The following is a 25,022-nucleotide window of genomic DNA, read 5'->3' on the forward strand; positions in this document are numbered from 1 at the left end:
GCACGTGGGATCCTCCCAGACCGGGGCGCGAACCCGGTTCCCCTGCATCGGCAGGCGGACGCGCAACCACTGCGCCACCAGGGAAGCCCCGATACTATTTTCTAATTAGAAATAATCTTTAAAGTTTCTCCAGTGATGCCAGTCATGGAATGCAGACAGGTAATATACAGAATTTGGGATCAGCTCTTAGATACCGTACTTCATGGTCATATTAAAAATTTCATATAGAGCTGTACCGAGCTTCATCCATAAGAAATAAGGTGATTCTAACCTTAGTTAGAATCTGAGAGAATCTGGGGGTGGCTCTCAGCTTCCATTCCCATTGACTGGGTCAAGAAGGAAGTTATAGGGAACAAGAATAGTAAGAGAGAGAGCTGACCTATTCTTGCTACATCCTATCCTATTTTTCACATTGTCTGTATGAATTAGCAGTCCTGTTTTCTCAGTGACTAATTAGAAAAATAATAGTAATGATTGGTAACATTATCAAGTGCTTTACTATATGCCAAACTCTCTGATGTGCTTATGTGGAGTGTCACACTTAATCTCCACTGCAGCAAACCCACGAGGTAAGTAATATACTCTTATTACCCACAATTTATGGATGGGAAATTTATGGATGGGGAATTACCCAGTCAGAGCGCATACTGTCAGCCACTACACTAAACAAGAACCCTGGGTGTAATAGATAGGTTGTGTTCTCTTTGAACAATTTTTCTCTAATTAAACTTCAGCCTTATTTAAAAGGGACAGAAGTTAGAAAAAAAAATATATTTTTTTTTAGAATTTTTTTTTTGATGTGGACTTTTTTTTTTTTCTTAGTCTTTATTGAATTTGTTACAATATTGCTTCTGTTTTCTGTTTTGGTTTTTTGGCCATGAGGCATGTGGGCTCTTAGCTCCTGGACCAGAGATTGAACCTGCACCCCCTGCACTGGAAGGCAAAGTCTTAATCACTGGACTGCCAGGGAAGTCCCTGAAAATATATTTTTACAAAATGCTTTATTAAAGAAGCAATAAGGAAAATTAAAAACAAAATACTAGAAAGCAAACATAAAGCCTTGTATATCCACCACCCAGAGATAACTCCTGCTAATACCCTGTTGTATAATCTTCTGGATCCTTTTCTGTGCATAGGTGCATATGCATTTCTTGCTACTGAAATGAGATCATCCTGTACACATTGTTTTTACAGTCTCTTTTTTGTCAAAAATTTCCACTTTTCTATTTCAATAAATTTTCATCTCATCTAATATGTACACCATATTCAAGTTTCTCCAATTGACTCTAAAATCCTGGTTCATCCAAACTGGTATCAAATCCAGGACCATGCGTTATATATTATATCCCTTAAATTTCTTAATCTATTGTTACCCTCTTTTTTTTTGGTGACAGTGACTCGTTGAAAAGGAAGGTAGCAAATCATGAAAGTATATGGCTACTAGTGATAGTTTGGTGGTATAGAGATAAATGGAAGGAAAAATAAAGGATAATTTACCATTCCACACTTTTTATTGTTATAGCATGTGTAGCACAACAATTTGGTGTTGCACTAATGATGATATTTTAGTGGATTTTACAATCATAATGAAAGTGACCATTATAAAATACAGTATGATTTGACCAAAAGCTATGAAGAACAAGAGGTTTCTAGTTTTAGCTGTATATACTTGTGTTTGACCTGGAAAGAAACAAGGATTCTCTTTATTTTTTAGTCTCTCACTTTTAAACTCCTGAGTCTGAAGTGATTTCATTTAAATCTAGTGATAGAGGTGAAAATAAATAGCTGCAAAAGCCTTTGGAAAAGTAAAATGTGCCATACTGGTATAATATATTATTTTTTATGGAGGAGTCCGTTTGTGAGGTAAATTTTCATATTAGGGCTTTTGGGAATTTAGGTCTGAAAGGCTTTTGATTATAGCAAACATTTACTGTCAACGTTATAATTTATATGTTGAGAATAACCATTTTTGAGAGGGCAGGAAACTTCATTTCTCTTCCTATCTTTTGGCTCATCTCTCTCGAGCTGTAACATGGGGAATAAGGAAACTGGCTCTAGTTTTACGTTTATATTATGGCTTTGCTTGCAGATGGGCCTGTGAGAATGTTCTTATGTTTGGCTTTCTTAGGATTTCCCATTTAGCTTCCCTGAGCTTTCCCGCTTCCCCCAGCAGCTCTCCGAACTCTTTACTCTCAATACTTCTTCCTTGATATTCTGAGGTTCCCAGTTGCCATGGTACCTCAGAAGTGGAGTAGACAGAGAAGGTCATTATGAGATCTGCAACGTGGTACCTTTTTGCTGAGGGCAATAGTTTCCTGTCTCTATCTCCCACTCATTCCTTCTTTCCATTCAGAAAACAGGAGCTGTCTCTGTCTGTGTGCATATTATAGTCTCCAGAGTTTATTCTACAAACGTAGCTAATTGTAGGCATGAAATTACAAATGTTCTAATGTTCAGGACAGCTGCTTGAAAGTGTTTATTCCTTTTAGTACTTCTAGTGTAATACATACATTTTCCCCCTCTGTTTTTCCTGTTAATATGAATTTGAAAGTGAAGTTTGCTTTTACTACTTAAATTTTTAAAAATTATGAGATGTACGCTTATTAGAGAAAATTTGGAAATCCAGAAAGTATAAAGAAAGAAATAAAAAACAATCTAGGATATGATCATCCAGCAATAACTGCTGTTAATATTTGATATGTTTCCTTTCAGTGTTTTTTACCCCTTAAGGATAAATTTCATTAAAAAGTATATACATAGGTGATGTTGTAATGAATACACAGCTCTGTTTCCTGCTTTTCTTCCCCACATAACAATATTTTCTCATGTCCTTAAAAATCTTTCATAAGCTTGACTTTTTCAGAGTGCTAAAGTAGAGTTATTCTTGTTTCTAAGTGGCTTTCCCTACTATGGGCTCTTTGGTTTCTGAGGCAGTTTATTACTCCTTGACGATCTACTTTCTATTTTCCAAAAAATTTTTTGACATCTATAATCTGTTGGGGGGGTCTCCTCTTCTATTCTCTTTGTCCTTATATCTTTATACCTCTTTTACTATTTTATTGTCATTTTTGTGATTTTGGTAGGGAACAGTAATAAACAAATGCTCACACTTTCAACTGGTAGTCCCATTCATGTCTTAATCTAGTGCAGTTGGGTTTCTGCATTTACCATTTCTTGTAGCTACTCTTAGAAAACTCACTGGTGACCTGGTAATGGCCCCAGTCAACAGTGTTGGCTTTTCTCTCGCTGTTGAAACTACTCCCTGTGTTTTACGAACATAATCTCCCAATTCTCTTTTCTGATCCTTCCCTCTTAGGTGCTTGAATAGGCTTGTTTTTTGTTTTTATTTATTTATTTATTCATTCATTCTTGGCTGCGTTGGGTCTTTGCTGCTGTGCGTGGGCTTTCTCTAGTTGTGGTGAGCATGGGCTCCTCTTCGTTGCGGTCTGCAGGCTTCTCATTTGCAGTGGCTTCTCTTGTTGTGGAGCACAGGCTCTAGGCACGCAGGCTTCAGTGGTTGGGGTGTGTGGGCTCAGTAGTTGTGGCTTGCGGGCTCTAGAGCGCAGGCTCAGTAGTTTTGTTGCTTGGGCTTAGTTCCTCTGCAGCATGTGGGATCTTCCTGGGCCAGGGCTCAAACCCATGTCCCCTGCATTGGCAGGAGGATTTTTAACCTCTGTGCCACCAGGGAAGCCCTACATATTCTTGTTGATGCTATCCCCCAATAATTGTTGAATTCGTCCTCTTCTTTCTATTGTTACTGCCATTGCTCTTGCCCTTATTTCTTATTTGGATTATGGCAATAGTATTTTAGCACTTCTCCAGTCTCTTTCCCCCTACAGTAAAAGCACCACATGGCCATTGTCATCTCTCTAAGGTAAACTGATCATCTCACAGCACTATTCAGTGGGTCCCCATTATCCATAGGATATTTTAGTGTCTAGCCAAACACCGTGCCAGGGTCCTCATGTTCTTTCTTTCTTTTTTTTTTTTTTAAATTATTTAAAAATTTTATTTATTTATTTTTGTCTGTGTTGGGTATTCGTTGCTGCCTGAGGGCTTTCTCTAGCTGCGGTGAGTGGGGGCTACTCTTCGTTGCGGTATGTAGCCTTCTTATTGTGGTGGCTTCTCTTGTTGCGGAGCACGGTCTCTAGGCATGTGGGCTTCAGTAGTTGTGGCTCGTGGACTCAGTAGTTGTGGCTCACGGGCTCTAGAGCACAAGCTCAGTAGTTGTGGCGCACGGGCTTAGTTGCTCCGCGGCATGTGGGATCTTCCCGGACCAGGGCTTGAACCCGTTCCCTTGCATTGGCAGGTGGATTCTTAACCACTGCGCCACCAGGGAAGTCTGCTAATGTTATTTCTAATACTCACAACAGCTGTAGTCATTATGATGGGCTTAATGAGATCTGTAAGGGGCCTACTAATGTCTCAGAGATGTTTGAACTGGGTTTTGAAGGATGAACAGAAAACAGACAAGACAAGCTAACAGAGATAGGTGTGTGTGTAGTAGGAAGGGTAGAGATGGTGAGGTTGACAACATGTGTAAAGGTACCAGACTGTGGAAACAATCCAGCATGTTCAGGCAGTTGTAAGACATGGAGTATCACTGGAAGGTAAGGGGGACAGGGTAGTTAGAGCAGTGGAAGAAGAGGCTGGTGAGATAAAGGTCAGATGGTTAAGGATCTTGTATGTCATACTAATGGTACAGGAAGAAGGACCCCTGCCAGGGCCCAAGAGTGGGCTCTTGTTTAACACTCGGAAGTGAATTGTCCGAGGAGACACATGTGCTGACAGAGCAAGAGACTTTATTGGGAAGGGGTTCCCAGGCGGAGAACAGGAGGGTAAGGGAACCCAGGAGATCTGCTCTGCCACGTGGCTTGCAGTCTCGGGTTTTATGGTAATTGGGTTAGTTTCCAGTTGTCTCTGGCCAATCACTCTGACTCAGGGTCCTTCCTGGTGGTGTGGGCATCACTCAGCCAAGATGGATTCCAGGGAGAAGGATTCTGGGAGGTTGGTAGGACATACGGACTGGCGTCTCCTCTCTCCTTTTGACCTTTCCCAAATTCTTCCAGTTGTTGGTAGCTTGTTAGTTCTGCATTCCTTACCTGGACCTCCTGTTGCAAGCAGCTACTATCTTGCCTGGTCAGGGTGGGCGGTTTCAGTCAGTGGTTCCCCAAACACTAAGACATATATAAGATGGAAAACAGGGGGACTTCCCTGGTGGCACAGTGGTTAAGAATCCACCTGCCAATGCAGGGGACACTGGTTCGAGCCCTGGTTCCAGGAAGATCCCACATGCTGTGGAGCAACTAAGCTCGTGCGCCACAACTACTGAGCCTGAGAGCCGCAACTGCTGAAGCCCGTGCACCTGGAGCTCATGCTCCACAGCAAGAGAAGCCAACACAATGAGAAGCCTGTGCACCACAATGAAGAGTAGCCCCCGCTCGCCGCAACTAGAGAAAGCCCGCGCACAGCAATGAAGACCCAATGCAGCCAAAAATAAATAAATAAATAAATTTATTTCAAAAAAAAAAAAAGATGGAAAACAGTATTTAGGTTTGGCTGTACAACAGAATCATCTGCAGAGCTTTAAAGAAATATGGATTCCTGAGCCCTGTCTCAGACTGATTAAATTACAATCTCTGGTCATTCTGCTACTCTCCAGGTGAGTCTGATCTGAAACCTGAGCTAAGAAGCACTTTTTCAGAGTTTAGAGCAATGCCTGGCATATAGTATATGCTTAATAAATGTTTGTTGCATTGAAATTGAAGTTGTGCAAGTAGATTTGATCACTGTGAGGAAGAGTATATAGGTAGAGGGGAAATGTATCTTAAGGAAATGTCTACCTTCAGATGGAAGGAGGGGGGAAAAAGGAGACAGGAAATGATCCGTGAGGTAGAAGGAGAACCAAGAAAACCAGAGGAAAGATGATTTTAAGGTAGAAGATGTGACATGAAGTGGTGAATAGAGATGAAAGACGGAGGAAAAAAAAACACTGGAGTTAGGAGTAGGAGAAGCCTGAGGTGAACAGCTTTAAGTAGATGGCAAGAGATAAAGTAGTGAACAAATGGTGAAAGAACAGGAATTTCAACAGTTCACCTCTTAAGAAGTTGATGGCAAGAAAGAAAATACAATAGTTACTTAAGGGCATAATAGGATCTGCTCACTTGCTCCCTCTCCCACCCCTCTCTTCCCCCTCCCCCTCCTCCCCCCACCCCTCTTTCTTTCTCCTCCCCCAATCTCTCTCAAGTTTTCTTATTGAAATGCCCTTCTCCTGACTGTTGAAATTCCTTTCATACTTTGGGGTCCTCACGTTTTAAGGTCCTTCTCAAGTGCTTGCCGTGCTGTGAAATTCTTCTTGTTCTTTCTCCTATTTTGTAGTTCTTTTCTGGAAATTTGGCCTTCCATTTTTTTCCACAACAACAGTTTCATTCTTTTCCATTGTCCTTAAACCAGCAGTCTCCCTTTCTGCTAGTCCCTGCCTCTTCTAGGCACACTTTCAGCTCATAACTTTGCCTCATATTTCATGGAGAAAATAGAAACTATCAGGCCAGAAATTCTTCCTCCCAACACTTAACTTCAAGCTTACTTGTATCTGTACTCATATTCTTATCTTTGTCATTGATTTTTAGTTTAATCCATTGTATTAAGAGGATATACTCTATGTAATTTCAAATTTTTGAAATTTGTTTATACTTTATGGCTTAGCATATGGTCTTTGGTAAAAAACTTTGGTAAAGTTTTTTTTGTTTGTTTTGTTTTGTTTTTGTTTTTTGGATTTTTTTTTTTGGCTGCGCCGTGTAGCTTGCAGGATCTTAGTTCCCCGACCAGGGATCAAACCTGCACCCTCAGCAGTGAAAATGCTGAGTCCTAACCACTGGACTGCCAGGGAATTCCCTGGTAAAGTTTTATAAACACTTGCAAAGAATGTGTATTTTGTAGTTGTTGGTTATAAAATTCTATACATGTCAGTTAAGTTGAGTTTTTCAATTGTGTTGTTTTTCTGTATCCTTGATGTTTTTTGCCTAATTGTTCTCAGTTGCTGAAAGAGGAATATTAATTAATCTCACTGTCAGAATCCTATAAATCAATGAGAAAAAGATATTTCAATGTCTTTTGAAGACATTTCAAAAGACATTTCAAACCCAGTAGAAATATAAGGAAAAGACTTGAACTTCACAAAAGAAGATACCTGGATGGCAAATAAGCTTATGAAAATAAGCTGTTTAATATCGTTGATCATCAGGGATTTGCAAATTAAAAATCACATTGAATTAATTGCCATCCCAACCAAAAAGGCCAAAATTAAAAGACTGACAATGTCAAGTGTTAGCAAGGGTGTGCGACACATGGAAGTCTCATACATAGCTAATGGGAATAAAAGTAGGCACAACCACTTTAGAAAAGTATTTGGGCAGTATCTTTTACAGCCGTAAACATACATATACTCTATCAACATGTAAGTCCTTTCCTTGCTATTTACCCGAAAGAAATGAGTGCATTTGTCCACCAAAAACCAAGTTCAAGTATAGTCAAAATCATAAAAAACAGAATGTCCACCAATAGAATAAATAAATCATGCAGTAGTCACACAATGGAATACTACATGCAATGAAAATGAACAAACTACTGCTATGCCACAACATGGATGAATTTCATGGACATAATATTGATCAAATACATATAGTACGGCACTATACATATGAAGTTCAAAAACAGGCAAAACTGATTGATGGTGATCGAGTTCAGAATAGTGTTTACATTGGGGAAGATATTGACTGGAAAGGAAGCACACTGGAGCCTTCTGAGACTGTGGAAATAATCGGTATCTTAATGGAGTGGTTGGTTATGTGCATATGTAAAAATAATTGAGTGTATAATTAAGACTTTGCACTTTATTGTATGAAGTTACATCTCAAAAAGTAGATAAAACAGGCAGGACTTCCAGCTATAACTTAGTGAGATGAACAAATCCTTAATCCGAAAAAGCAACTACAAAGCTTGACAAAACCATTTCAGCCTTAAAATCAACTATAAGGCATACAACAGTCTGAGAGAAGTATTTGAAAAACTGCTGAAATTCAATAAGAACAGTAGGAGTCTGTGGTGTTCTTGTCAGGACTTTCCCCATTCCCTTCCCTCAGCTTGGTTGGCATGGAGGTTTTGCCACTGTGGGTATGCCATAAGGGCTGGAGTTTTTGATGCTGCAGTTGAAAGGATCATACTCCTTTTGGGTAGTGGATGACAACCATGCTCCCCAGTGGCATTGTCAGTAGAAGTGACCATCTGGCAGGGGATGAGAGAGGTGGGCCAACCGCTCTACTAGCCTGAGGTGTGTTTGTGGTTGGGGTGAGCATATTGCTGGTTGAGCCTGTGTGCGTGCACAGAGTGGACATGACAGGGCTCAGCAGAAAGTTAAAGCCAGGACATACTTGAAAATGTCCTGAACTTTGAATGTGCTACTCTGCCTTACACACAGACACATGAATGGAGTACAAAAGCTTTACTGGCCTCAGGTGTTTGGGTATAACCCCTGCCTAATCACTGGCTGACATTTAAGTTTTGCAGACATAGAGGTAACCCCTTAGAAAGGAGGTTGAAACATAAAAGCACATGATAAGAAGAAATTGAGCTGAGGCATCAGTGATTGTACACTTTGGGGGAGAGAGATTTCATAGATTTAGCCCAGGCAAATTATTAAGCCAAGAAAGAAAAACAAACAAGCAAACATTAGTAACAACAACAATCTTCATGGGTAAAAGAAATCAGAATCCAGAGTTGCTACAATAAATTATTTAATATGTTAAGTTTTCAACAAAAAAAATCATGAGACGTGAAAAGAAATAGGAAAGTTGGCCCATATTTAGGAAAAAAGTCAATATAGACTGTCTCTGAGTGTCTAGATGCTGGACTAGCAGACAGAGTCTTCAAATTTAGGTATCATAAAAAAAAAAAATTTAGGTATCATAAATGTATTCAAAGAACCAAAAGAAAGCATGTTTAAAGAATTTTTTAAAAGTATGACAACAGGGCTTCCCTGGTGGCGCAGTGGTTGAGAGTCCGCCTGCCGATGCAGGGGACACGGGTTCGTGCCCCGGTCCAGGAAGATCCCACATGCCGCGGAGCGGTTGGGCCCGTGAGCCATGGCCACTGAGCCTGCGCGTCCGGAGGCTGTGCTCTGCAATGGGAGAGGCCACAACAATGAGAGGCCCGGGTACCGCAAAAAAAAAAAAAAAAAAAAAAAAAAGTATGACAACAATGAATCAATAAATAATATTCTCAGTAAGGAGAGAGAAATTAAAAAGAAGCAAATGTCACCAAAGAGGATATACAGGTGGCAAATAAAGATGTGAAGAGATGTTTAAAATCACTAGCTATTAGGGAATTGCAAATTAAGACAGTAAGTATTACTCTACAGCTGTCAGAGTGCCTAAAATAAAAACTAGTGACAACACCAAATGTTTGCAAGAATGTGGAGTAATTGGAAAACTTGTACGTAGTTGGTGGGAATGTAAATGATACAGCCAGTCTGGAAAATAATTTGGAAATTTCTTATAAAACTAAATATTTACCATATGTTCCAAGAATTCCATTCCTAGTTATATACCCATAAGAAATGAAAGCATATGTTCACATAAAAACTTGTACATAAATGTCCACAGCAACATTATTCATAATAACTACAAAGTGGAAACAACCCAGTATCCATCAACTGATAAATGGATAAACAAAATGTGGTATGGCCATACAGTGGAAAATTATTTGGCCGTAAAGAGAAATGAAGTATGGATACATGCTACAACATTGAAAACATTATGCTAAGTGAAAGAAGCCACATATGATATCATTCCATTTATATGAAATATCTAGAATAGGCAAATCTATAAAGACAAAGTAGATTAGTCATTGCCTAGGACTGGGGAGGGTTTTGGGGGAAATAGGGAGTGTCTGCTACTGAGTACAGGGTTTCTTTTGGGGGTAATGAAAATGTTCTAAAATTGATTGTGACGATGGTTCACAACCATGTGAATATAATAACCATTGAATTATATACTTTAAATGGCTGAAATATATGGTATGTGAATTATATCTCAATAAAGTTGTTAAGGATTTTAAAATGAGATTAGCAAGGTCACAGGCTATAAGATCCATATACAAAAATTAGTTGTATTTCTGCATACTAGCTAGCAATGAACAAGCAAAAAATTAAATTAAAATAATTTTATTCACTATGGCATTGAAAATAATAAAATGCTTAGGAATAAATTCAACAAAAAAAGTGTAAGACTTGTTCATTAAAAATTATATTACTGGGACTTCCCTGGTGGTCCAGTGGTTAAGAATCCATCTTGCAATGCAGCAGATGCCGGTTCGATCCCTGGTCGGGGAACTAAGATCCCACATTCCACGGGGCAACTAAGCCTGGGCGCTGCAACTACAGAGCCCATGTGCCACAACTAGAGAGAAGCCTGCACACTGCAATGAAGCAAAAAGGCCGTGCACTGCAACTAAGACCCAACGCAGCCAAAAAATAAAAATAAAAATAAATTATATTACATGGCTGAGAGAAATTGAAGAAATTTAAAGTCTAAATACAGGCATACCTTGTTTTATTGCACTCACTTTATTGCACTTCACAGATAATTGCATTTTACAAATTGAAGGTTTGTGGCAACCCTGCATTGTCAGATGATGGTTAGCATTTTTTAGCAATAAAATCTTTTAAAATTAAGGTATGTACATTTTTTGGTAGATGTAATGCTATTATTGAACACTTAGTAGACTATAGTATAGAGTAAACATAACTTTTCCATGCATTGGGAAACCAAAAAATTCATGTGACTTGCTTTATTGCAATATTCACTTTATTGTGGTGGTGAATTGTGGAACCGAACCTGCAATATCTATGAGGTATGCCTGTAAATGGAGAGACAGTCCATGTTTGGGAATTGGAAAACTCAATATTGTCAAAATGGTGATTTTCCCTAAATTGATCTTTAAATTCATAGTCCATGTCAAAATCCCAGGAGGATTTATTTTTTCTTCCTAGAATTTGCCAAACTCATCCTAAAATTTACACGGAAACCCAAAGGACCTAGAATAGACAAAACAATTACGGAAGAGGAGAGCAAAGTTGGAAGACTTACACTACCTGATTTCAAAAACTGACTGTAAAGCCACAGTTATCAAGGCTGTGTGGCATTGTTACAGGGATAGGCATATAGATCAGTGAATCAGAATTAGGAGTCCACAGCTAAATCTATTTGTATATATGGTCAGTTGATTTTCAAAAGAGGTACATCCTTGATTCAAGATTTCTTTGCTTGGAAAAGCCCCAGTGTAAAACAGTCTCTCACAGCGCGTGCTGCAGTGTAACTCAGACTGCCTTGCAGTCAGGCTAGCTAATGCATCACAGTCTGCTGGATAAACTGCTACGTCATCCTTGGTGCCTGGCATGTTACAATGTTGGGATCAGTGTGGGCTTCTAGTTGGATTTTGTGCCAGGTACGTGTCTACTTTGGACACTCTCTTTTCATGTTAGATTAAAATGAGGATGCTTTGAATTTGGAGGAATGAATGTGGCTTTTTCTTTCTTTTGTTCTAATATTGCAGGAGGATTGGGAGCAGCATCCATAAAAGATTAGAAACACTAGCTTTGTTTTGGATCTGGGTGTGCTGTGTTAGTGTTTGGTTGTTTTAGAAAGATCCCTTTGGTGAAAGGAAGCACAAACTTGATTACTGAGAGTGACTCTTTAGTATATTTTCTGATATAATCAAGTGCAAAATAGCCTGCTTTATTCTATATGCAATGCTTTGCTTTTTGAATGTTGAACTTATATAACAAAGGCAGAGAGTGATTCTCTTTTGGAACTGCCTACATCTGGCAGTTAGATGTGTGTAAAATTGAGCTGCTTCTACATCTGTGGTCACTGTAATTGTTCTGAACAAAGGCTTCAGTGCTCTGGTTTTTGAGACATGTTATCCTGAAGAGACATAAAGATAGGAGGACTCCTCTGCATCAGCTTCTTTAAAGGAGGAAGCAAACTTGACTGACTTTATCAGATGTTAGCATAGTATGGAAGGAATGATGCAGAGTGGTACAGGCCAGAAACCAATCCAGGACTTCCATTTTTTATTATGGCTAATGGTCATATTGAGTGAGTGTCCTGATTGAGTCTTTTCATCTTGGGTCACCTGAATGTCCTAAGATCAAGGTTTGTCTTAATCATTTATCTTCTATTTGATTTTTCATCTTTCATCTGTGTTCCAGGTCATTTGTGTACTTCCGTTTTGGAGGGTTTCCCTGGAAGGTTAATAGGTTCTCAGCATAGTTGGCATTAGATAAGAATTAACCATTTGTATTCAACATTTTGGTGAGGAAGAATTTTTCGGTGGTGCATGAATCAGGTTAGATATGACTCTGGTGGATTATACCATTCCTAAGGACTTATCTCAGGAAATTGTGATTCTGTAGATTCTAGCTGTTGCAGTCTTTTCTGCCTTTACAAGGGAGCAATATCCTGAGCAATATCTACTTAATTAAAAGCTAAAACAGGACTATGTTACTGTATAACATTCAGCCACCATTTATTTATTTAAGTGATTTGTCCATCTGCGGCAAATTTGCTTGCATAGCAATAGATGCGTCCCAGTAGTTTTTTAGGCAGGGTTTTTCTTCTCTGCTTAAACTGGGTTAGACCTCTGTGTCTAAAATATTTTTCTGGGTCCCTTTTCCTTTCAGGGATTTTATCCACATCTTCTCCTTATCCCATTTGTATCAGCTCCAGTCTTATTCTCAAATTTTAGTGACTTAGATTTTGTTGTTTTTTAAAAAGGTGTGTGTGTGTGTGTGTGTGTGTGTGTGTGTGTGTGTGTGTGTACACACCACTACTCTGGACTGAGAATTAGAGTTGTGACTCCACATTATTCAAAGTTCCTCAGTAGTGGCGTGTTTCGTCCTTTTGACTGGCTTTCTTTCTCTCCTGACCTGCTCTCCCCACTCTTGGAGTCTGAAAATCAGTATTATTTGTTTTGATTGGATCTCAGAAATTACCTACTTAGGCTGTGCTGTCCTCCTCCCTCTGGATTTCCTGACCCCATTACTTTCTTGGCATAGTTGTCCTTGTAAACTTTGTCTTCTTTTTGCCCTGGGCCCTCCCTGTCATGTGCTCCTGGCAGCCTGGAGGGGCCGTGGAGCTTTTCTCTGGTGACTGTCAGAAGAAAGTGACCGTTGTTGAAACACGTTTGCTGCGGCTAAGGCAGAGCTGCTGAGATCTACTTTCTAGTTATACAAGCTTTTATATTTCTCCCCCTCTCCTCTCGGTCCCCTTGGGAAATCAACTAATTCTGTGTGTGGGCCCGGTGTAGGGAGAAAATGCAAACAGGAGGGGAAGTATGGAAATTGGGGACAAAGTACACAAAAAGACTGTAGCTTGAGGCCATCAGGAATACTCTACTCTGAAGCAGGGCCAAGAAGTAGGCACAGTATGTCTTGTCCTCCTGGGTTTTAAGCACCTGCAGCAGGAGAACAAACTCTGGCTTGTGTTTACAAGGCCGACACCTGAAGAAAAAGCCTCCATTCCTTTGCCATCTTGATATGGAGGGTTCTGCGGAGGAAAATAAGGAGATGAGATATTACATGCTTCGAAGGTAAGTTTTAGAGTGCCGTATCTGGGCAATATATACCTTTAAAAAACAGTAAGACATTGACAGCTAAGCCCTGGAATTTATGGGCAATCTGATTTGATGATTTTCTTGTGTCTGTAGGAAACTTTTTTTTTTTAAGGAAATGAATTAAAACGCTCATATTTGCTCCTGGATTTCTAAACCTTTATTTTACACTCAGAATTTGAACCAAAGATACCTGAGACGATGTGTGACATTGTAGCTGCGTTGAAAACAAGCACCCGTGCACAGACCTTGCTGTGTGCTGGTCTTTCGTTAAGGAATCTCACTTAGTCTGTGCCAAAATTGCTCACTGTTCTTGGCTGGTTTTTCAAGAGTGAATTCTCTTCATCTATTTTGAAGGAAAATATCAATTCTGTGTAGTAGGTAGCATCCTGTTGGAGGTAGTTTTGCAGAAAACTTTTTTTTTTTTTTTTTTTTTTTTTTTGCGTTACGCGGGTCTCTCACTGTTGTGGCCTCTCCCGTTTCGGAGCACAGGCTCCGGACCCGCAGGCTCAGCGGCCATGGCTCACCGGCTCAGACGCTCCGCGGCATGCGGGATCTTCCCAGACTGGGGCACGAACCCGTGTCCTCTTCATCGGCAGGTAGACTCTGAATCACTGCGCCACCAGGGAAGCCCTGCAGAAAACTTTTTTAGACTCTGTCTCTTGGACCAGGAAAGGTGGCTGCTGCCATTGTCCTGGTGTGTGACAGTAGGCAGCCAGACTGGAGGTGTTGAGAGTGCCAAGCTCTCCTATCCCGAATCTTTCTTCTTTCTGCTGTTAGAACTCACGCTGAGGAGGAAATGAGTCAGGCCTTCTTCAGACCTCTTGCAGGTCTGTGCCTCTCCAGCAGAGGGTCGACATAAAAGACCTGAGTGATTTGCTGGATGGCAGTCATTAAGGGTTGCTTGCTTGTTTTTGCAGTCTGGAGTTTTTATTTTGATAAAAATTACCCGAAAATTAAATAGACCCTGGAAAACATAGAAACAAATGAAAAACACTGATTTGGCAAAATGTGTCTTTAAAACAGTCATCCTTTCCTTTTCCTTTTTACTTGACCTCTTCCACCCTTTGGGGGGTAAACCAAGCAAATCTTCCACTGAGAGTCAAATAAGTAAAAAGCAACTGGTATATTTTACATATACGTATTATGTATTGTTTTATATATAATATATACTTATATATTTTGTATATTTTAATATATATACAGTAAAATGATTTATATATGTATAAATATAATAAATATATATAACTGGTTTATTATTTTATTTACGTAAAACAAACATATATACAAACAGAATACACACACACACATATATATATATTAACTACATACACATACACAGTTTTATTTTGTTTTTCTGTTGTTAAATACAATAGGTGATCTGTCCATTTTTTTCAAGGAGACATCCCTCCTGGAGCAGTCTGTCCTCCAATTTGAACAATCATCTAGAGAATTCCCTTCTCTTCTGTGTTGGATCCTCTATTTCTTGCATTCCTTGTCTTCCTTTTTCTTGGTTTACTTCATCTTTTGGGAAGACAACATTCTCTGGTAGCTTCCTGAGAAAAGCTAGGTGAGAAGTAAAGATTTTGATATCTTTTCTATCTTTCCACTTGATCCTCTTGTTTTTAGCGTGGTGCCTAACTTCTGAACATGGCTATATGAAGGAGCCCATCTTTTTTTTTTTTTAATCTTTATTTTTGGCTGCATTGGGTCTTTGTTGTTGCACGCAGGCTTTCTCTAGTTGCGGTGAGAGGGGGCTACTCTTTGTTGCGGTGCGCGGGCTTCTCATTGCGGTGGCTTCTCTTATTGTGTAGTAAGAGCTCTAGGCATGCGGGCTTCAGTAGTTGTGGCTCACAGGCTCTAGAGCACAGGCTCAGTAGTTGTGGCACATAGGCTTAAGTTGCTCTGCAGCATGTGGGATCTTCCCAGACCAGGGATCGAACCTGTGTCCCCTGCATTGGCAGGCGGATTCTTAACCACTGTACCACCAGGGAAGTCCTCATCCCATCATTAAAAGTAAGGTATATTTCTGTTTTTCTCCCCTCTTTGATTACAAGTGACCCTCAGGGCATTCCTTTGTTATCTCTAAACTATTCATTAAACCGTATGAGCAATCCCTTCCCCACCTTAATTTTATCGATAAAGATTTTGCTTCCCTTTTTGTCTTATACTCAGGCATCTCCTTATTTATCCTAGGTTTATATCTTCTCTGTCTCTCTCTCCCTAAGAAACTGAAAGTTGATCTCTAGGGAGTGTGTGTGTGTGTGTGTGTGTGTGTGTGTGTGTGTGTGTGTGTGTTTAATCTCAGGTGTATAGAATTATATAATCATAATTTTTGGTTCAAGACACACTCATTCGTCCATGTGTAACCCACTATTATTTATTTATTTGGTTACTTATTTAGTAATTTTAAAAATAGTGTAAAAAAGAATTTGAAAACCTCACCACTTAAAGGTTGATCCTTGGCCGTCACCTACATCTTTCTAACCATATAGTCTCTCTTCCATAAACCTTCTCCCTGCTTTCCCCACCCAGGTAGTCATTTCCCTTAATCACATGTTCATCGCATTATTTTGTTTCTCTGTTTACATAGTTTTATTGTATCTATATGTATGTCTTAAAAGTATGTATATTTTAGTTTTTTTTAAAAATAAATTTATTTATTTTATTTATTTATTTTTGGCTGTGTTGGGTGTTCATTGCAGCGCACAGGCTTTCTCTAGTTGCAGAGAGTGGGAGCTACTCTTTGTAGTAGTGCATGGGCTTCTCATTGCGGTGGCTTCTCTCGTTGTGGAGCATGGGCTGTAGGCACGTGGGCTTCCATAGTTGAGGCACATGGGCTCAGTAGTTGTGGCTCACGGGCTCTAGAGCGCAGGCTCAGTAGTTGTGGCGCATGGGCTTAGTTGCTCCGTGGCATGTGGGATCTTCCCAGACCAGGGCTCGAACCCATGTCCCCTGCATTGGCAGGCGGATTCTCAACCACTGCGCCACCAGGGAAGCCCCTATATTTTAGTTTTTAACTTATGATCTGTTTTTAATTTTATAATCTATATATAATATTTGGGAGCTTCTTATATATTAATCGTATATCTAGACACTTGACTAAGGCCTCCTATTATTTCTAATAACTTACGGAATCTTTTGTTTTCTATATAAATTACATCATTCACAAATAAATATAATTTAACTTCCTCTTTGGCAGTCCTCAGATCTCTAATTTACTTATTAATTTTTTTTGTTTTATTGCACTTGCTAGGAAATCTAACAGTTTTACATTTATGGATTTTCTAAAATTAAACCATCCTTGCTTACCTGGGACAAACTCAAGTTGGTTGTGGAGTAACATATGTTTTAACTAATATTTTGCCCATCCTTGACCCAACACCTATTTAGAATATCGTCTTTAGGAATTTTGCAACTGTGGTCATGAGTAAAGTGGCCCTGGACTTCCCTTTCATGTAATGTCTTTGGTTCTGGTATCAGTATTACTCTAACTGGAAAGTTTTACTTCTTTTTCTACTGTCTGGAAGTTTGGTAGGCTACGATCCTTGAAAGTTCAGTAGAACTTGTCTTTTAAAACCATCTGGGGCTTCCCTGGTGGCTCAGTGGTTAAGAATCCACCTGCCAATGCAGGAGACATGGGTTTGAGCCCTGGTCTGGGAAGGTCCCACATGCCGCGGAGCAGCTAAACCTGTGTGCCACAACTACTGAGCCTGCGCTCTAGAGCCTTTGAGCCACAGCTACCGAAGCCCACGGGCCTAGAGCCCATGCTCCTCAACAAGAGAAGCCACCGCAATGAGAAGCCTGCGCACCCCAACAGAGTAAATTCCGTTTGCCGCAACTAGAGAAAGCTCTCACACAGCAACAAAGACCCAACGCAGCCAGAAATAAATAAATAAGTAAATAAGTAAGTAAGTAAATAAATAAATAAATAAAATAAGAATAAAACCATCTGGACCTGGTATTTCTTTGTGGGAAGATTTTAATCATACTCCTTTATTTTGAAGAGAGAAATTACTTGAGTGCAAGGTTAGAGTGTAAGAGAAAGGAAAAAAAGATAGAAATAGAAGAAAGCAGCTGTCTGTTAAATAGTGTATAAAGGACTTTATTTACTATATCCATTATCTCATTTAATCCTCAAAACACCCTTTCAGAAGGTCTATCAATGCTATGAGTCAAGATCCAGTCAGGGAAAGAGAAACTGCATTAGGTATTATAAACAAAAGACATTCAACTGTGAGAATTGGTTACTTGGGTGTTAGAAGAATAAAAGAACAAAAAAGACATGCTGAGGTAACCCAAGGTTAGGTTAATATCTGCAGGAAGCAGCTACCACCCCTAGGGAAGAGGTAGTATTCCCAGAACCTACAAGCTTGGAGCAGGCCCAAGGTGCTTGGAGAGGGGCTGGTGCTTGGACCTCTGGGAGTAAGCTTTGAGTAGCTGGTGCTCAGATACCTGAGGAGGCGGCCTGGCCTGACAGGTGATTGATAGACCCAGGCCGGGTAGCCCAGAGGATGAGTGAGCATGGCAGGGCTGGTACTCTGACAGCCAAGGAGCCACAATCCACTGCTCCTGGTCCTTCTAAGGGAATGCATCACAGCTGTTCCTGGGAATGCTGAAAGATGCTAGAGACTGGAATTAACTCTCTTTTCCTGTGGAGCAATGCTGATAATAGCTGGAAAATAAGCAGAAAATCCCTTTCTCGCTCTCTCTCTCTCTTTTTTTTTTTCCTTAAACGCTTCTGCCTTCGTATTGGCGGAATCAAACAAGTTTTCATGGTGTTAAGCCCTGTTGTCATAGAGCAGAGCATAAAAGGGTGGGCTTGGAGCTGAGAGACAATAGCTAAAAACCTAGAACAGTGAATACCATACATATTTACAAAGAGAAAAGTGAAGCTTAGCAAGTTTAAGTTATTCGGTGAAGATCTGGAATTTAAAGCAGACCTGTGCTGTTTCCACCACTATCTAATCTAAAACACCATTGATTGTTAGAGGCACCATTATTGAATGTACCACTGAGAAAAAAAATTCTGCCAATTAAATAAAGCACACCATCAGTTGTAAGATACATACCAATTTCAGAGATTTTAAAAAGCTAAAAAAAAAGTGTTATCTTAAGGTCAATGAAATATGGTTTATAAATAAATTGCCTTGTAAATGCCTTGTAAATAAATTGTTTTTAGACTTGTTGATTTTGAAACGTCTTTGGAATATCCAAGTAAAACATTTAGTAGGCAGTTAAAAATGTGGAGTTACAGCTCATAAGAAAAATGGAAGTTAGAGATACAGAGGTGAAGGTCATCTGTGTGTCAGAATCATAATCCAGAAACAGGTTTGCTAACTGTTGTAGGTTGTTTTTTTAAGTTTTAACAGTCACTCTGAGTCTATTATTTATACCATCTCATTTTAGTCTGTTCTTTGCCTATCTCTTTATGATGGCATCTGTTGGTAAACCTTAATATTGTCTTTTATTATTCAGGAACACTTATTTTTTTTCTTAAATTTCCACAAGCAAAGATCATTTTCTTTTCTCTCTTTTATATAAAAACTATGTGGTCTGCCACCATGCAGTCTTCACAAGGGTGCAGTTGGAAGTGCTCATATAAGTTCAGTAGTGAAAAGCAGGTCTCCATGGGAGATAGATGATTTGAAGAAATCTTAGCTGTAGACTTTTATGATTTCTCTATTTTTACAGGTCCAGCATGTCTGGTTTGCACCTAGTAAAGCAAGGTCGAGACCGAAAGAAAATAGACTCACAGCGAGATTTCACTGTAGCTTCTCCAGCAGAATTTGTTACTCGTTTTGGTGGGAATAAAGTGATTGAGAAGGTGAGTTATAACCTGCTTAATTATTTTTTCAAAAGTACATGAGATTTAATGCCTAGTTTTGTTGTCCAGATTTGCTCAAAACCGATATTTAAGTTGAATTTCTGAGACTGCAGAATTATCCTTTCTGCCTCCCTAGCATCCTATTAAATAATTTCACTATTTTCTGTAATATGTATTTACCACTGACAATTTAGTCATAACTAAGTAAGAAGATGAGGCAGCACCCATAAAGTGCTTTTAGAAAGATCTTGCGGTTTTTATGGAGTTGAGTTGCACTGATCTGAGAGGGTATGAGAAATTGATTAGCTTGTGGGGTGGTAGTGAGGAGGTTACATGTCATAACACTGGGTTTAGAGCTAAGGGAGTGGAGAGAGTTTCAGAACAGAAGGCTTCAACAGTTTGATACAGTGTAACCTACTGGGTTCTGCCAGGAATTTGAGATGTTTAGAGGGAATATACCACATGAAATACTTAAAGAGATTACAGGTGTTTTGAAATGTTGTGAGTTAATCTGTGTCACTTTTATCTAAACCATATTGGAGCTGAGAGAATGACTTGGTTGAAATAGCTTGCAGTGATTAAAAGATTAAAGGATGGAGACCTATATTCTCTGTCCTAAAAGTGTTGCTTTAGCGGTACACTCCTGTTAGTCTTCCAATGAGTAGAGATTACATGTCTCCCAACCTATGTTATCCTCAGGGTGATGATTGGAAGACAGGCAAGGAGGTGAAAGGTTTGTCTAACAGAGAAGTCTCAGGATCATTGATCCTTCTACTCTTTTTCTTGTCACCGTTCTTTCTGGGGCAGTCTGTACAATTCTAAGGCATTTGGATTCAGCATTCTGGAGAGAGGTGGTGGTTAGTGTAGGCGTTCTTATACATGTTCAGGACTCTGTGCCTTGTTTCACTACAACAGAGAATAGTGCATGACACTGTTGAATCTTCCCCCAGACGTTTGTTTCTTCTATTCCCTAAAAGTAGGTATGGTAGAATAATTCACATACTCATAAGATTTGAGTAACTGATTTTTCCCTTCAAGAAATGAAGTTAGAAAGAGTAAGTTTTAGCTGGCACACATTGAAGTATTCGCTTAGCTAACATCTTAAAATATCCCTTGATCATGTGGGAGTTTGTTCCTAACTGCCTAGACCAACAATACAAATTCCTGGTTGAAACTCTGGCTTTTCAGAGGAAGATCTACAAAAGAGATTTCATCTCTTTTCCCCTGTCTTTGCCTGTCTTTTCTACCTCTCTCCAATTCCCATGTTCCCACTCTTCCAGGTTCTCATTGCCAACAATGGCATTGCAGCAGTGAAATGCATGCGGTCTATCCGCCGGTGGTCTTATGAGATGTTTCGAAATGAACGTGCAATCCGATTTGTTGTCATGGTCACACCTGAAGACCTGAAAGCCAATGCAGGTAAGTTATGAACATTAAGAAAGCATCATCCTCAAGCATAAAACATTGAATGGCACAGCCTTTAAGGAGAAGAATGTTAACTCAGGGGGATTCCCAAACCCAAGGATTTCTCTTTTAAAAAGTGTCAGTAGTAGGCATAGACAAGGATTGTATTATATTTAACCTCAATGTAGACGCCTGTGTTCTAAGTAAAAATAGGTAGAAATTTAACCAAAGTTTCGATGTCGATTTTCAGTGTTATTTGCTAAGCCACATTCTTTAGCATGTGTCAGTAGAAACGTTTGGAAGGAAATGCTGTTTCCCTTATGAGTTACATTGAATTTTAGAGAATTTTAAGGTTAAGGTTGTTTTTTCCCCTCCTCCTGTGAGGGGGAGACCTCTTGGAACCCAAATAGGTTTCACTCTGCAGGCTCTTTGGCGTAGTCTCTCTGCTTAGATGGTTTTCCATCTGAGAGAGGTAGATAAAGACTATTAGTGTAGCTGAGAGGTCGTGGCTAGTCCTTCCTCTTCATACTTTTTATCACTAAAGTATAATCTCTAAGACAGAGTACCCACAGATAACAATAGTTCTTTATTTTATTTTATTTTTTAAAATAAATTTATTTATTTAATTTTTTTTGGCTGCATTGGGTCTTCGTTGCTGCACACGGGCTTTCTTTAGTTGCGGCGAGCAGGGGCTACTCTTCATTGCTGTGCGCGGGCTTCTCATTGCGGTGGCTTCTCTTGTTGTGGAGCACAGGCTCTAGGCGTGTGGGCTTCAGTAGTTGTGGCACGCGGGTTCAGTAGTTGTGGCATGCGGGCTCAGTACTTGTGGCTCACAGGCTCTAGAGCGCAGGCTCAGTAGTCGTGGCACACGGGCTTATTTGCTCCATGGCATGTGGGATCTTCCCGGACCAGCCCTCGAACCCATGTCCCCTGCATTGGCAGGCGGATTCTTAACTACTGCACCACCAGGGAAGTCCAACATTAGCTCTTTAAAGAGCTGTCTTTTTAAAGCTATTTTGGTCTTTATATGTACTCTCTATATTGAGACAATGATATTAAGACTATTCCTAAGGAGTAAGGGTTATTACATTATCTTTAGAAATGAAGAAGGCACCAATTTATTGGAAAATAGATGTTATTATATGAAATCATTTAGATTGACCCTTCAACACCTCTCAGCTGCAGTTTTGTATATGTGAAAGGAAAATTCATGTCTATTTTACTGGATAGTTGTAAAGATGAAATTGTGTATAATAAATGTAAAGTACCTTGCATGATTTCTTTTTCCTTGGTGCTCCTATTAATTCATTTATTCATTCACTCAATGAACATGGAGACCTACAGTTTAAAAAGATATGATCTTGGGGCTTCCCTGGTGGCGCAGTGGTTGAGAATCCGCCTGCCGATGCAGGGGACACAGGTTCGTGCCCCGGTCCGGGAAGATCCCACATGCCGCGGAGCTGCTGGGCCCGTGAGCCATGGCCGCTGAGCCTGTGCGTCCGGAGCCTGTGCTCCGCAACGGGAGAGGCCACAACAGTGAGAGGCCCACATACCGAAAAAAAAAAAAAAAAAGATATGATCTTGCTCGAGGAAACAAATAATTTCAATACAATGAGGTAAGTGCTGTAATAGAAATATGCACAGGGTACTATGGAACACAGAGATGAGACATTGTAACTCTGGCCCCTGCTCTTGGGTTAAGGGTTAAGAGGGGTTAACAAGATTAAGAGAGCTTTCTGAATGGGTTTTACCTAGCCAAGAATGAGTATGAGTTAGTGAAGCAATTAGGGGGAAGACAAAGGTATTACAGGCAGAAAGAATGTATATGCAAATATTTGAAGGTGTGACACAGTGGTTTCTGGAAACTGCAAGTGGCTTGTTAAAGTACAAGACATGATGTAGTATTTGTCAAAGATGGTCTTGTTTTTCATGTTAGCACCATCAACAAAGGCAAAATAATAGATAATATAGTAATAAGAGCAAGGTGGGGGTTTTTTTTGGTCGGGAGACAGATTAGGTTTGGAGTACATGTGATACAAGCAGATTCTAGAAATCCTACAAAAAATTGAATATATCCTTCTAGAACTTAGAAATAATGAGAACTAGAGATTAAGAGTGTACATTATCGGCAAATATGTGATAGTTAACACTACCTCCTGAAAGATCAGACAGAAAATGAAGAGAAGAAGGTTAAGGATGAAATTTTATAGAAGGCTAAAATTTAGGGATAGGCTCAGGAAGATAGGCCCATAAACAGTGTTGAGAAGAAATGGTCAGGGAAATAGAAGAAACAGAAGAGAAAAGCAATGAGAAAAGAGAATTTCAATAAGGAAGGCTCAAAGGTGTCAGTAGTCCAATAAAATAGGAATCAAAATCTGTCTAGCGATTAGGGAATCATTGGTAACCTTTGCAGGAATGGCTTCAGTGGAACAATGTGAGTATGCAGACTAATATAGGAAGATAAGGAATGAATGGGATGAGACATGGAGACAGCCAATGTGGACAAGTCTTTTGAGAATTTTGGATGAGAAGGGAAAAAGAAAAGGCAGTAACTAAAGAGAAATTTGGGGTCAAGAGAGAATTTTTATTTTTCAGAATGGAAGAGACTTAGGAATGTTTCTGAGAGGAAGGAGCCCGGGGGGTAGCAGTACACAAGAGAGCTAGAGGAGATGGAAGGGGATGGGATCATGAGCACCAGTGGACAAAAGTACTCATATCTTTTGACTAAGAAATTCTATTTCCTGGTATTTATTCTGAGGAACAAAAATCAGTAATGGGGCAAATACGTTCATACAGGGATATTCATTTCAGTGTTATTTAAAATAACAAGAAACCAGGACTAACTTAAGTGTCCACCATTAGTGATTAGTTACATAAAATCTGTTGATACCAATTCTATGAAATACCATGCACCCATTAAAAAATATTTTGTGGAGAGGAGCTTCAAGATGGCGGAAGAGTAAGATGTGGAGATCACCCTCCTCCCCACAAATACATCAGAAATACATTTACACGTGGAACAACCCCTACAGAACACCTACTGAACGCTGGCAGAAGACCTCAGACCTCCCAAAAGGCAAGAAACTCCCCACGTACCTGGGTAGGGCAAAAGAAAAAATCAGAGACAAAAGAATAGGGGTGGGACCTGCACCAGTGGGAGGGAGCTGTGAAGGAGGAAAGGTTTCCACACACTAGGAAGCCCCTTTGTGGGCAGAGACTGCGGTGGCGGAGGGGGGAAGCTTCGGAGCCACGGAGGAGAGCACAGCAACAGTGGTGCAGAGGGCAAAGTGGAGAGATTCCCGCACAGAGGATCGGTGCCGACCAGCACTCACCAGCCCAAGAGGCTTGTGTGCTCACCCGCCGGGACGGGCGGGTGCTGGGAGCTGAGGCTCGGGCTTCGGTCGGATCCCAGGGAGAGGACTGGGGTTGGCTGTGTGAACACAGCCTGAAGGGGTTAGTGCGCCACAGCTAGCCGGGCGGGAGTCTGGGAAAAGTCTGGAACTGCTGAAGAGGCAAGAGACTTTTTCTTGCCTCTTTGTTTCCTGGTGTGCGAGGAGAGGGGATTCAGAGCACTGCCTAAACGAGCTCCAGAGACGGACGCGAGCCGCGGATATCAGCGCGGACCCCAGAGACGGGCATGAGACGCTAAGGCTGCTGCTGCCACCACCAAGAAGCCTGTGTGCAAGCACAGGTCACTATCCCCACCTCCCCTCCTGGGAGCCTGTGCAGCCCACCACTGCCACGGTCCCGTGATCCAGGGACAACTTCCCCAGGAGAACACATGGCGCACCTGAGGCTAGTGCAACGTCACACCGGCCTCTATGATCATCTCTATAGATGCAGAAAAAGCTTTCAACAAAATTCAACACCGATTTGTGATAAAAACTCTCCAGAAAGTAGGCACAGAGGGAACTTACCTCAACATAATAAAGGCCATATATGACAAACACACAGCCAGTATCATTCTCAATGGTGAAAAACTGAAACCATATCCACTAAGATCAGGAACAAGACAAGGTTGCCCATTTTCACCACTATTATTTAACATAGTTTTGGAAGTTTTAGCCACAGCAATCAGAGAAGAAAAAGAAATAAAAGGAATCCAAATCAGAAAAGAAGAAGT

General features: G+C 40.2%; 1 protein-coding gene across 5 annotated transcripts in view; it reads left to right on the plus strand.

Moving 5' to 3' along the window:
* ACACA (acetyl-CoA carboxylase alpha) overlaps window positions 1-25,022 on the plus strand; it is a 243,169-nt gene that overhangs the window by 35,167 nt on the left and 182,980 nt on the right. For all 5 annotated transcript variants that reach the window (XM_055090971.1, XM_055090969.1, XM_055090973.1 and 2 more), the window contains 2 exons: window positions 19,363-19,495; window positions 20,776-20,914. In XM_055090971.1, coding sequence (XP_054946946.1) covers window positions 19,363-19,495; window positions 20,776-20,914 — 272 coding nt within the window. The remainder of the gene's footprint in view (window positions 1-19,362; window positions 19,496-20,775; window positions 20,915-25,022) is intronic.

This window comes from Physeter macrocephalus, chromosome 14, assembly GCF_002837175.3.
Source record: "Physeter macrocephalus isolate SW-GA chromosome 14, ASM283717v5, whole genome shotgun sequence".
Taxonomy (NCBI): Eukaryota; Metazoa; Chordata; class Mammalia; order Artiodactyla; family Physeteridae; genus Physeter; species Physeter macrocephalus.